Genomic DNA, 13,055 nt, shown 5'->3' with positions numbered 1-13,055 from the left:
CAGTTTAAGCAGTGCGCCGAGAATGGCGCTGTTCTCATTTGATGCCGCGAAATTTGAATAATAAACTTAATGAAAAAACATTTAACAACAATATTCTTGAACTAGATAATATTAATTTTTTTACTTATTTAAAATTTTAAAATAATCAATTCATAGTGAAAATAATGTATTTCATATCCATATAGTTATTAATACAAAACAATGTGTAACACTAAAAAGTGCAGTCAGAACAAGAACACTGATTATACAAATTTAAAAAATATTTTCAACAAAATATAATACTTTCATTGTTTGCATATTCATAATGTAGAAAAAATGTTTAAAAATATATTATTATGTTTTCTAAAGTTATAAATTTTATAGGAACAAATATTCAAGCTTCGTTGGCACACCGGCATAATAATTTACAATACTTTTAAAATAGAATTTTTTTTTTACACATTTTGGTCACAATAAGAGTTAGGAACATTCGTTTAAACATTACAAGTACATTAAAAAATATATATCAACAATATATATATATATATATATATAATCAAGTTGATTCATTAATCACATTAAAATCTGATTTTGTCAAAAAAAATATTTCTCCCTCATATTATTTCGATTTTCGATGTTTTTTCATTTAATTTAAGTCTTAATATTGTATTTTTTATTCTATTCAATTTCCTATTTTCTATTCCTGCTGAGAATAATTTTCATTTAATTAGATGCTTAATAATTGAATAGTGTAAAATATTTTTTTTTCTCAATGTTGAAGAGATGATTTTTTTTTTAAATAATGCTTCTTGAGATTCTTTTTCAGCGTACATCAATCGAAAACGTCTATTAATAATTAGTTATCGATAAATGCAAGATTACGGACATTTGACATGAAGAGACAATGTTGATTATTTTTTGGTAGATTACGAAATAAGGGCGAGTAAACATTTCTTGTAGTGTCCAGAACAATCTCCCTGAAAAGAGAAGAAATTATTTTTTTTATAATATAGTATAAAATAGAAAAAATTTGTAAAGTTATGAAAAGAAAAAAAAATTATGGAAATTGATTAATAATTATATGATTTTTATAAATAAATTCAAACCGAAATCATATCTTCTAAAGATTTTCCATATTTTTCCATAAAAGCCTCTTTTATCTCTCCCATATCTATTTCCGAACGAGTGACAACAAGACGAATAAGTCGACGATCATTTGTTCCTAAACCTTTCATACTTTTGTAAAGTTGTTCTGCAAAAAATCCTGCTCGATCTTTCACAACTTTCACTGAAATTATAAAAAAAAATTAGAAAAGCGAAATTTAAGTTAGAAAAGATAAAATAATATAAATATAATAATATTCACCGATAGCAACAAGAGCTTTTTTAATGTCTCCGGAAAATTCATTTTCAATTGCTTCTTCAATATCGTGTCCTGTAATATTTGCATATTCGGAGAAAATTTGATGCAGTTGAACAATATTCCTTTGCACTAGAATCGCATTGAATACAGACTCATCAGTTCCAAATTGAAGTTCACCTGGAAAAAATAAATGGCCAAAGAAAGAAAGAATTATATATAAATATTGTAATTGCTTTTTAGAATTTATTTGATTTAATTAATTAATTAAAATTAACATACCAGCCTGAAGTAATTGTCTAGCGTCTTCCCGAGCGGCTTCTTGATCAACGTTAAATGATTCATCACGATTAGCACAGCACAAAGAAATCATCAAACGCTTAAAGTGTCCTGAAGTGTCGTCCATTATATCATCTTCCAATGGTTTGCCAAACACTAAAAATTTCATATTTTAAAAAAATTCATTATTTATTTTCTTTTAATAAATTTTAAATTATGCATGATTGAATTAAATTTTTTTGACTCATTTAGAAAGAATATTTAACAAATATTAAATAAATTTGTTTAAGTTAAAGAAAACCTTTGTATTGTAAACTGAATTAAAAAAAAAAATAAACTCACTCGATTCGTAGGCTGACTTAATGATATTAATTTCATGATTTGAAAGTGTGCAGAGAACTTCAATGAGTACATTTTCATCGGTACCAACACCTGACATTGCATCGTGTAATTCTTTTGCATAAAATTGAGGCAAGGGCGTCATCATAGCAAGAACAAGATTTTCGAAATTTCCTGACAACTCCGATTTCAAGTCCTTGATAAGATCCTGTTACAATGAAAGACAAATATTAAAGTATTATATTTTATAATAATTAAATTTTTCTTAAATAAATTAAAAATATTCTAATTATTAATTATTTTAAATTAAATTTTTTTAATATTTTTATAATCTTTGTAAATATTTAAATTAATTTATTTATAAAATTAAATTTAAATTAAAATTAAAGAAGAAAAAATAATTTTTTTTTTTACCTTTCCATAAAGAGTTTTGAATTGAAGTTCGATTTCCTGGCGTTGCATGTTGGGACGATAAGCCAGGACATTGATAATTGCTTTCTCATCGGTTCCGAAGCCTTTCATCGCTTTCCGTAAAGCTTCAGCATCAGCTCGTGAATCAAAATCCTCTTCTGGTACAACAGTGGGTGAAATCTGAAACAAGTGAAAAATTAAGCAATTAGAATATAATATAGTGAATTAATAGATTTTTATAAGCAAATGAAGCAGTAGCGGTCTATTTTATCCTTGTTCTGCGATTGATGAATTTTTAATGATTTCTTTCCTTTTTTTAACATAAATAAATGATATTTATGAATAAGAACCAATAGAACGAGAAGAATTGAAGGGTTGAGACGCAGGACAAAATACTTAAAGCAATAATTAAAGGGGAAATAATTAATAAGAAGAAATGAAACTGCTAATATGTAAATATGAAAGGATTATTATTACACAATTAGAAGGATTTTAATTAGGTGAAATTTTTTTACTATTAATGTTTGTTAATTTTAAATCATCACAGATTTATACATACAAAGGAGTTCAATACGAATTATTTTACATCTATACAAAACATATATGGGCGAAATCACGTGAGATTTCCGTCGACTCTTTAAATTCGGTCAAATATATTTTTTTCTTGTTCTGTAGTGAAAAAAAAGAGATACGTATTTTTTTATTTATTTTTATTTTTTTTTTGAAAAATTTTTGAGTTATGAATTTTTAAAATTTCAGTTTCTTCAATGTAGACCTATTTTCAATGGCTGATAACTCAAAAAAAAATGGATTTTTTCAATTTTTGATAAGAAAAGAAAAGTTTCAGTTTTTCTTTTACTTTTCAATAATGTTAACAAAATTGAAAAAAACTAAAACTATTCTTTTCTTATCAAAAATTGAAAAAATCTATTTTTTCGAGTTATCAGCCATTGAAAATAGGTCTACATTGAAGAAACTGAAATTTTAAAAATTCATAACTCGAAAATTTTTTAAAAATAAAAAAAAACATAAAAAAATACGTATCTCTTTTTTTCACTACAGAACAAGAAAAAAATATATTTGGCCGAATTTAAAGGGTCGACGGAAATCTCACGTGATTTCGCCCATATACATTTGATTAGTGATATACTGGTTAATGATAACTATCTAGACACCTTAGTTATTTTTTAGTTAAAATGATAATTGAAAATAGTATAATAGGGAAACTTTCTATTTCTTATACGAATACATATTGACAAATCAAGAGAAATAAAAATATGGAATACAATTTGAAAATAAGAGAAAAATATTAATTACACAGTAAAAATAAAATAAAAATAATTCAATCTGTATCAATAATAGGTCATTTAAAATTTTTCTTTTAAATTTCTCTCTTACGAAACTCAAGTTTTGAATTTGTTCCAAGTATCATTAAATATATTGCTTCGATTTGGCCTTGAAGGAACATAAATTTGCATTTGGTTCATAAAAAAAAATTGGCTCATTCGCACAACAAAACATTTTTATTGTCTGAATGCAAAAGTAATCCAAAACAGAAAAATTCTTTTAATATCTCGACTAATTTCGATATTATCAAAAGTGACACATGATATTTCTCTTAAAATTAGAAAATTTTTTTAAAAACATAAATATTTTGTTAAGTAAAAATTTTGATTAATAAACATTCAATTGAAAAAAAAACACTTCCTTAAACACATTATATATTTTTGTGAATATTCTGTTAATAAGTGATAAAGAAAATTTGCTATTAAAAATCTGATTAAGTATAGAAAAAATTTCTTTTTACATATATAATCGTTTGAAATATTAAATCTATTAATTCGCTCAATTAGAAATTTGAGCTAATGAATTTTAGATGAAAAATTCCTAGTAAAATTTTGTTATTTTCCACTTTTAGTTACTGATAAAAAGGACAAGTTTTTTTTTTTTTTTTTTTAATTAGTTTCGTAATGGACGCACATTGAAAGGATGAGTAAGGTCGCATGATTTTAGAAGAAGTCTCACCTTGGGTTTGGCTTTAGTTATCCGGGGGGTTGGGGCAGCATAATGAGTTGAATAAGAAGACCTCGAAGCAGCTTGTGGTGGATAATTAACCCCAGTACCCTGCCCCCCGTGATAGCTCCCGCCTGTATATGGTGGAGATGAAACTGATGATTGTGATGGATTAGGACAATAGGATGGATTTTCTAAATTCTGATGTAAATCTGGATAGATTCCAGCTGATGATCGTGAATAGGAATTACAAGATTGTGACGATTGGGTCATGTTCATATTCATAGGCATGCTTTGAGGTTGAGGCATTCCCATTTGAAGATTCTGATGATGCTGAGGCATTCCAATAGGCATAGGCATTCCTGCTTGAGGATAATATTGTTGTTGTTGTTGTTGTTGAGGAAAAGGCATTGAAGGGGGAAGATTTCCTTGATTTGGATAGGGATTTGAAGATGGATAGGGACTTGAAGTAGGATAGGGATTTGAAGATGGATAAGGTCCTGAAGAAGGATATGGACTAGAAGAAGGATAAGGACTAGAAGAATAAGGAGAAGAGGTGGGATAAGAACCAGTAGGATAGGAAGGATTAGGTTGAGGCATTCCAAAAGAAGTGGGAGGTCGTGAAAAACCCAAATTACCACCTGGATGATTAGGCGGAGCACTGGGGGCAGAGGGTGTACCTGGGGGAAGACCAAAGGACGTCGGTGGATTTTGTCCTGGGAATGGCGTCACTGGCGGTCCCTTCCGGATTTAAGGAAATAACGAAAAATGTGTAACATTCGGTGCAAACTACATAAAATATTCTTTTCTAATATATCAATAGTTAGTCAGTTTTTATAATGTGTGTCTCTTTTATAAAAATAACGAAATACAAAAATTATTATAAACTAAAATCTTCTTTTTTTTTAAACAAAAAATGAAAGAAAAACTTATTCAAATTTATAATGACTTTTAAAAAAATGTGACTAATATTAAATCAGATTTCCCACTTATTAATAACGCAGTATTAGAAGAATAAAAAAAAAAGTATCTTACAAGTTAAATATATGTTAAGATAATAAGAAAGGAATTAATGATCTTTTATTGATAAAAACTTACCTGATAGCCGTAACTCATTTTGTTTATTTTTTAATTATATTATCTTTCCTTGAATCTGAAAAATAAAAGATAAATTGTAAAATATACTGTTTATTGAATTATAATTACATTCAATTGTCTCTTAATCTTTTATTTGCATTAATACGTAATTATTTTGATTTTTAATTTAATTGCAAGAATAAAATTATTTTTAATATAATATTTCATTCAAGTCTGATACACAAAATTTTGCAACAAGGATGAAAGTTACGACATAATTGGTGCGTATGATATAATTATTACTCTTTTGAAAATCAGCCGGAAATAAGATGAAATAACAATAAGTTGGCCGTAAATATTGTATTGGATTTAAATAATTATTATCATTATTATAATCGATATTATGTAAAAAAAAAAAAAAAAAACCCGTGAATTTGAAATTTTTATATTTAATAAAAAATTCTAAAACAGAAATTGCTGGTAATAATAATAATAATAATAATATAACGTCACACTTCTAAAGTGTTTCTTCTACTCACCGGATAAAAGTAATTTTACATATTAACAAATAAATACAAAATATATTAAATTAACAATTAAAACAAATGTTATTTTTATATATAAATTAAATTCTAAACAAAACTGTATTTAATTTTTATAACTAATGCAAAATTTTTATGAAATAATTAAATACTTACTTTAAAACGAATTAATAAAAAAAAAAAAAAAAAATTGAATTACAATTATCGTTTTAATATCGTAATAACGAAATTATCGTTTTATTATAATGAATAAATTGATTAGTTATAAAATAAGACAATTGAAGCAATAGATATTGGAATGAGTCATATCTTTGCGTAAAAATACAGTTCTCTATTTTTTTTTTTTTTAATCGATCTTCCGTTATGTTAAAACATTCATTGCAATATTAATGAACAATTTTTTTAAAATTGTTTATAACCGGCATTCTCAGAAAAAAAAAATTGTCAACTTACCAGACTATATTTCCGGAGAATTTAGAGTAGCAAATTACAAACTTGACTATTAGAGAATCTTAACAATAACGCAAATTAGTAACAACTGCCTATCTGCAATGGTACAGCGCAAAAGGTACAACTGAGTACAACTATAGAGTGAGATGGGCGCACGAATGCGACAATTCACATATAAGAATGAATTGCAATAAGAGGGAGAGAGATAGAAAAAAAGAGAGTGAGGGAGAAGAGAAAAAAGTATTCTCTCAACTATACAAACGATATATACGTATATATATATATATATAGTATATGTGACTCAAATTCAATGCATACGTCAAAGAGCCACGTCACTGGTTTTTCTGTTGCAACCATTTCTCACTAACACAATTACTTACTTATTTAAAGATAATTGCATTGTATAGCTGTTTTGTTATGTCACATATATTATAGGAAATTTTAATTTAGAAAGAAAATACATCTGAACACCACCTTTCTGAAGAAATAATTTCTTATATTTACATTGATATATTTTAAGCCGGTGAAATAAAAAATAATAATTGTTAATAGAAACAATTTTTAATATATGTGAATTCTATAAAAAAAAAAGCTTATCATCTATTAATGCAAAAGTCGTGTACTCCAAAAAATTAGGTTATGTTGTTATCTATGCATACGTATCATTTTTTAATTATTTAATGGAATCAGATAACTAATTTTTTAAAATTTTGCCATTTAAAAGTTTTCTAAGAAATATAATTATACAATTAACTGTCTATTTAAATAATTTCTTACCTTTTGAACCTTTTGGAGTTCACGTGTATTATAATATGTAATAACCTTAAAAGTTATCTATCAAATTATCAAATTCAACAATATTACAATAACAGGATTACCAACTTTAAGGATTTTAGTTGTGCCTGTATCAAAATCCGAATTATTAATATCGACAATATCGAATCATCATTATTATTAATTTACAGTAACTATTTTCTTCCATTTTTATCAATATTGTGTTAAAAAATCTTTGTTATTTAATAATAAAGATTTTAATTTTTTACATAAGCATTTAATTTTTCAATGTTTACAGACTTGGAAATTTATAGTTTTTTAATTTTTCAAAATTCTTTCCAAAAATGAATTGAAGATCTTAAATTAAATTTGTAAATAGTATTTAATAAAAAAAAGAATTAAAATTAAAAATTGTTCTTTCTAGAAGAAATATATATTCTAATTGGAAAAATTAATTTTACTTGAATTAATTTTGAAATATTGTATTTCTAGGGGAAAAATTGGGGAAAAGTGATTTAAATCGATTGGCAACATTGCGTTCAGTTAAAAGAATGCTTCACGTGTCTCATTGTTCAGATAAGTTCAGTTTAGTTAGGTTTCCAAAATGGCAGACGTAGTGAATACTGTTATTACTCAAACTGCCGAAAATTTAACAAAAAATGCAAATGTTACTGGTAAAATTCCTGCAACTCCTGAAGGAATGGCCATTGCCTATGGAAGCCTTATTATCATGGCGGTTTTACCAATATTTTTTGGTAGTTACCGGTCTGTTAGACACCATAAGGAACAGCGGGTTAGTTACTATTTTGTATTCATACTTTTCAATCTCTTACGTGTACTTTATCCTCATTTACAAATTTCATTAAAATATTAATTTTCACTCTCTTATTTTTCAAAAAATAATGCATAACTATTTTTACAATTCTTATTTTTTTTTATTATATTAATTTTTTCTATAATAAAGAAAATGTTTCACGTGTATATGTCGTTAGGCAAAAAATTCGACACTAAAAATCTTTCATTAAACCTTTAATTTTTTATATTTAATTAAAATCTTAAATGAATATAATAATTAAAATATACTATTTAAAACAATTTGTTGAAAAATAAGTTTGCAAAGTTTATTTTCTTTGAAATTTTACCAGTTTTTAAAAATAAAATACTCTTCAGTAAATGCCACGTGTTATTTTTTTTTAGTTATACATATGTCAACGCTGTCATGAAATGTATTTCCTTATTTATGTATATATATATACATATGTTTATGTATATGTGTAACATCTTGGTGATATTATATCAAGAAATGAATGTGATTTTATGTCTAATTAAATTAATCGATATTTCTTTCTATACTTATAGGTTTTTAAAAAATCAATTTTACTTTTTAATTATTAAATCAAGTATTATACGTTGATTTTTTTTTTGCTTTCAATTATGAAAGTCAATAGATTGTAACCAGAAGTTATTTAAATATGTGGAAGTTTATTGACGTTACAATCTTGTATTTTTTATTTTATTGAGATAAAAATTCAAAGCATTCATTATAAGGAAAATTTTTTTTTTATTTTGAATATTATGTGAGGATAAATGAATTAAAAAAATATAATTATACCTAAATTCATTATTAATTATCATATAATTTATTAATTAATATAAATTAATTTAGATTTAATTAATAATTTAAGTTTATTTATATTTATATTTAGTTTACGAGTCGAAAAATGTTTTTTTTTTATAGGGCATTCTTAATTTAAAAGAAATGAAGATTAAATGAATTTAATATATTGAAAGATATTAAATGTTTAGAGAAAAAATTAATTTCTGTTTAACATATGTGTTATAATTTATTTATTTTATGATTTGATTATAGGAACACTTTGAAACAAGTGGAGAAAAACCTGAAACAATGTCACATAAAGAAGCAGCTATGTTTCCTTTTGTATCAAGTGTAGCATTATTTGGATTGTACATATTTTTTCAGGTAGATAATGAATATTTTATAAAAAAAAAAAAAAAATCTCTTATAATTGTCTTATCTTACGAATTCTCAAACAATTTTATATTTTATTTAATTGCAGATGTTTTCTAAAGAATATATCAATTTGTTACTAACTGGTTACTTCTTTTTTATTGGTATTTTGGCGCTTAGTCATCTTGCAAGGTAATTTTGATTAAAAATTAAATTAAATTTTAATTACCATTTAATTAATTCATATTTCAAAATTTCATTTAAAATAAATTTAAAATATTTTACAGTCCAGTTATATCATCGTTAGTACCTGCTGCGATACCAAAAACAAGATATCAAATACATTTTACTGGAGACAATGATGATATTATAAATTACAAATTCACACTTCACGACATTGTCTGTCTCTTTTGTTGTTCTCTCGTTGGTGTTTGGTATATTTTAAAGAAGGTAAATTTGTCAATTTCAAATTTTTCGTTATTTTTATTTATTTTTTTTTTTTAAATTATACTTAATAATAAATGTAAATTTTTTTTTACAGCACTGGGTGGCAAATAATCTTTTTGGAATTGCATTTGCAATTAATGGAGTTGAATTATTGCATTTAAATAATATCGTCACGGGATGTATTTTACTATGTGGACTTTTTATTTATGATATTTTCTGGGTTTTCGGTACGAATGTAATGGTAACGGTTGCCAAATCTTTCGAGGCACCAATTAAACTTGTTTTTCCACAAGATTTAATTGAAAAAGGTCTTGGTGGTAGTAATTTTGCAATGTTAGGCTTAGGAGATATTGTCGTACCTGGAATTTTCATAGCATTATTGCTTAGGTTCGATCATAGTTTAAGTAGAAAATCGAATACTTACTTTTATACCACCTTTTTTGCATATTTCATGGGACTGCTTATAACAATGTTGATTATGCATTTATTTAATCACGCACAACCAGCACTTCTTTACTTGGTTCCCATGTGCTTAGGAACTCCACTTTTACTTGCTCTTATCAAGGGAGACATCAAAGCACTCTTTTCGTACGTATTTTTGTTTCTAAATATAGATTATTCATACATTTCGATTCAATATTTAATTAAATTATTAATTATTTCATTTCAGATATGAGGATCATCCTAACAAACCAGAAGAAACAGCAGCAGTAACGGCAACACAGACGCAAACGCAAGTTGAAGCGAAAAAAGTGAAGTAATTTTTCATACTTAATTTATTTGTAAAGCCGTGTGAAACATAGGTAGCATATTTTGTGATTCATTCATCTCTCAACAAAAAAATAATGTATCATAGATAATTGATCATAAAAAATGAGAAAAGAGATTTGTAATATATATATTCATCGACGTAACTCAAATTGCATCTATGTTTCATACTTATAATGTGGTAAAAAGGACAAGTTCTATGTAAATTAAGGAACTTTCCTTATTGTCATTAGTCAATGATAACTACAAGTCTTAAAAGTGAGCGAGAAAGTACTGATTTTACTGAAACAAACAAACAAACAAACAAACAAACAAAAACCTGTAGTCTTCAAACGCAATTTGTTTTTGTTACAATATACAACTTTTTTTTCTTTCTTTCTAATTCACTTTCCGTTCAATATGCGACAGAAATGTGATCAAGTACTGAAATTTAGTGAATTTTTTTAGTTTTTCCTTTGATATATTACACTTCTTACACTGTCCGTTAAACAATTAAGCTAATTAACTGTTCATAAACACAATAAAATCATTCCGTTATTATTTTATAACAAAAAGATTAAAAGTTCGATTAACAGTTGAAAATATGCCAGTTTAATTTTTTATTATTTTATCATGTTTCTTCCAACCCTTTTTTAAAGGGATTCTATTTTTTTCATTATATTCTATATATAATTATTTTATTCTCATTGAATTAGAATAATTATAAACAATAATTGTGTTCAATATAATTATAATTTTACTTCATGTCTTCTAATTATTTTATAATCTACTTTTATATTTTTTTGAGAATGTTTTTTTTTTTGTTTCAATGAAGTTATACAATTTTTTATAAGCACTTCGGTATTGACGAAATTATCAAATTTTCTGGCATGTTATCACTGTTAATATCGAACAAGTATACGAGTAAAAATAATTGTTATTGGCATTGAAACAAAAAATAATAAAAGAAATCCTTGTATAATACAGGGTTAATTTCGCGCACAAAATTGAAAAAAAATTTGTATTCTTCCATAAAAACTCAAAAAAAAAAAAAATAAAAAAATTGTTATTTATTCGTATATCTATACTTGCGATGTTTTAGGTGTACAAATTAAATTGCTATTTGGCATCGCTTTAAAAATGTCCAAATATTTAATAAATCTTATAAATCCTTTGAATTGACTTTGTGATTTTCTTGTATATATGTATATATATATATAAACAAAACATGGCTGTTATAAAATAATATAAAAAAACTTTATCAACTTTCTTATTTTTATTGAAATTATATAATAAAAAAAACAAATATGTTTTGTTTTTTATGTAGAAAATATTGAGACGTTATTAATTAAGCTTTTGCTGCATTCTCGACTGCTAGATTCTGTGCCATTATTGGTGCCATTTCCGTGATTCCATCCTTGGATATTTTTTGTACTTTAAAATTTGGTAAATTTACAATTAATCGCTTATGAATTTCACGAACGCATGTTTTCATTAGCTCATAGGCTTCAGCTTCTGACATTGCTGAAATAATGCAATATTTTTCATCTAGTTAAATAATCTCAATTTTAATATATATTATAATTTTTAATTTTTTTTTAAAGAATAAGACAAATTTTTCAAAATATTTTAGTTGATTTTAAAAAATGTTCTGTAAGAAAAACTTACAAGGATCGTAAAGCCTGTCAAGGATGGTAAGAGAAAAGAATCCACCATAGCCGTGTGATGCATAAGGAACTTTTATACATGACGCTAAATAATCTATGAAATAAAGTTCTGGACCAGTTTCATCGTCATGACCAGCTAACAAAAGATTCACATGATATGGCGTGCGAGATCTTAAATAATCCGCAAGATTTCTACGAGTGTAACTGGCTACAGCTTTTGGCGATAATTCATATCCATTTCGCATTTTATAAAGCTGCATATTTTTACTAATGTATTCGGAAAATTGAATTGCATCTCCAGCTTCTCCCGAAACTGCCATCACAACCTTATCCGAAATCTTGTGAATTTTTTTTTCGTCTGCAATTTAAAAATAAATTTTGTTTCCCCATTTAAACAGCTGATTATTTTAATTATATATTCTATATGTATAAATATATTATTTTATTTAATCTAAAATTATGCAATATTTATTATAAAAAAAAAGGATTCGAAAATATAATAAAAATAACACTTTTTTGAAGTTTAAATGAATATTTATGCATAATGTTAAAATAGAAAAAAAAATTAATATCAACGTTTATTAAATAAACTTGTGACTTAAATATACTATAGTTAAAGAAATTTGAGTATATAATTAAAAAATAAACAAACTTTTGGTGAATAGCAAATATATGCAACTTTTGAGGTTAAGTCAAGAAATTAATTTCTTACCGCTTTTTAATACAACAATGGACATTGTATTTGTCATATCCGCAGCTACTAGTACAAAATCTTTAAATTGAATACCAATTGAACACTCCATTTTACTTGATGAATTAACAATAAATTCTTTACAAAACACCAAACTCACTTTTTACACTATGAAAAATCGTCTGTCATCCAAAGAAATCAGCTTGTTTCACCGGGTAAAAATTCTTGTGTTCTAATGATTTCATTGGCTTATTTTACAAAATTCATGAAAACTATCCTTGAATAATTTAAATGTGACATTTCTCTTGTA

The 13,055-nt window shown here is 25.4% G+C and overlaps 3 protein-coding genes across 6 annotated transcripts; 1 reads left to right on the top strand and 2 right to left on the bottom strand.

Annotated features, from left to right (window-relative positions):
* Nucleotides 1-149: 149 nt before the first annotated feature.
* Nucleotides 150-7,356, bottom strand: LOC127287010 (annexin B9-like). Of its 4 annotated transcripts, none has more exons than XM_051313701.1 (9): nucleotides 7,228-7,356; nucleotides 5,480-5,534; nucleotides 4,394-5,122; nucleotides 2,372-2,548; nucleotides 1,961-2,165; nucleotides 1,622-1,774; nucleotides 1,346-1,519; nucleotides 1,086-1,267; nucleotides 150-956 (listed from the first exon to the last, which is right to left on the bottom strand). In XM_051313701.1, the coding sequence occupies exons 2-9, from the start codon at nucleotides 5,495-5,497 to the stop codon at nucleotides 906-908; spliced, it is 1,689 nt and encodes a 562-aa protein (XP_051169658.1). In that variant the 5' UTR covers nucleotides 5,498-5,534; nucleotides 7,228-7,356; the 3' UTR covers nucleotides 150-905. The 4 variants fall into 4 exon arrangements, with proteins under 4 accessions (XP_051169658.1, XP_051169659.1, XP_051169660.1 ...); XM_051313702.1 differs by lacking the exon at nucleotides 7,228-7,356 and adding an exon at nucleotides 6,454-6,621; XM_051313703.1 differs by lacking the exon at nucleotides 4,394-5,122 and having other exon boundaries at nucleotides 7,228-7,345.
* Nucleotides 7,357-7,802: 446 nt separating this feature from the next.
* On the top strand, nucleotides 7,803-10,486 carry LOC127287018 (minor histocompatibility antigen H13). The gene is made up of 6 exons (XM_051313714.1): nucleotides 7,803-8,017; nucleotides 9,095-9,205; nucleotides 9,303-9,385; nucleotides 9,481-9,643; nucleotides 9,735-10,228; nucleotides 10,311-10,486. Exons 1-6 carry the CDS (start codon nucleotides 7,829-7,831, stop codon nucleotides 10,399-10,401), a joined length of 1,131 nt encoding a protein of 376 aa, XP_051169671.1. The 5' UTR covers nucleotides 7,803-7,828; the 3' UTR covers nucleotides 10,402-10,486.
* Nucleotides 10,487-11,644: 1,158 nt separating this feature from the next.
* LOC127287021 (proteasome subunit beta type-2-like) lies at nucleotides 11,645-12,949 on the bottom strand. The gene is made up of 3 exons (XM_051313717.1): nucleotides 12,767-12,949; nucleotides 12,056-12,412; nucleotides 11,645-11,911 (listed from the first exon to the last, which is right to left on the bottom strand). The coding sequence occupies exons 1-3, from the start codon at nucleotides 12,855-12,857 to the stop codon at nucleotides 11,736-11,738; spliced, it is 624 nt and encodes a 207-aa protein (XP_051169674.1). The 5' UTR covers nucleotides 12,858-12,949; the 3' UTR covers nucleotides 11,645-11,735.
* Between the last annotated feature and the right edge of the window lie 106 nt (nucleotides 12,950-13,055).

Source organism: Leptopilina boulardi, unplaced genomic scaffold (genome assembly GCF_019393585.1).
Source record: "Leptopilina boulardi isolate dan_hultmark-lab unplaced genomic scaffold, ZJU_Lbou_2.1 LbouV2_367, whole genome shotgun sequence".
Taxonomy (NCBI): Eukaryota; Metazoa; Arthropoda; class Insecta; order Hymenoptera; family Figitidae; genus Leptopilina; species Leptopilina boulardi.
Note: the sequence above shows the minus strand (reverse complement) of the source record. Positions and strands in the feature narration are given on the sequence as shown.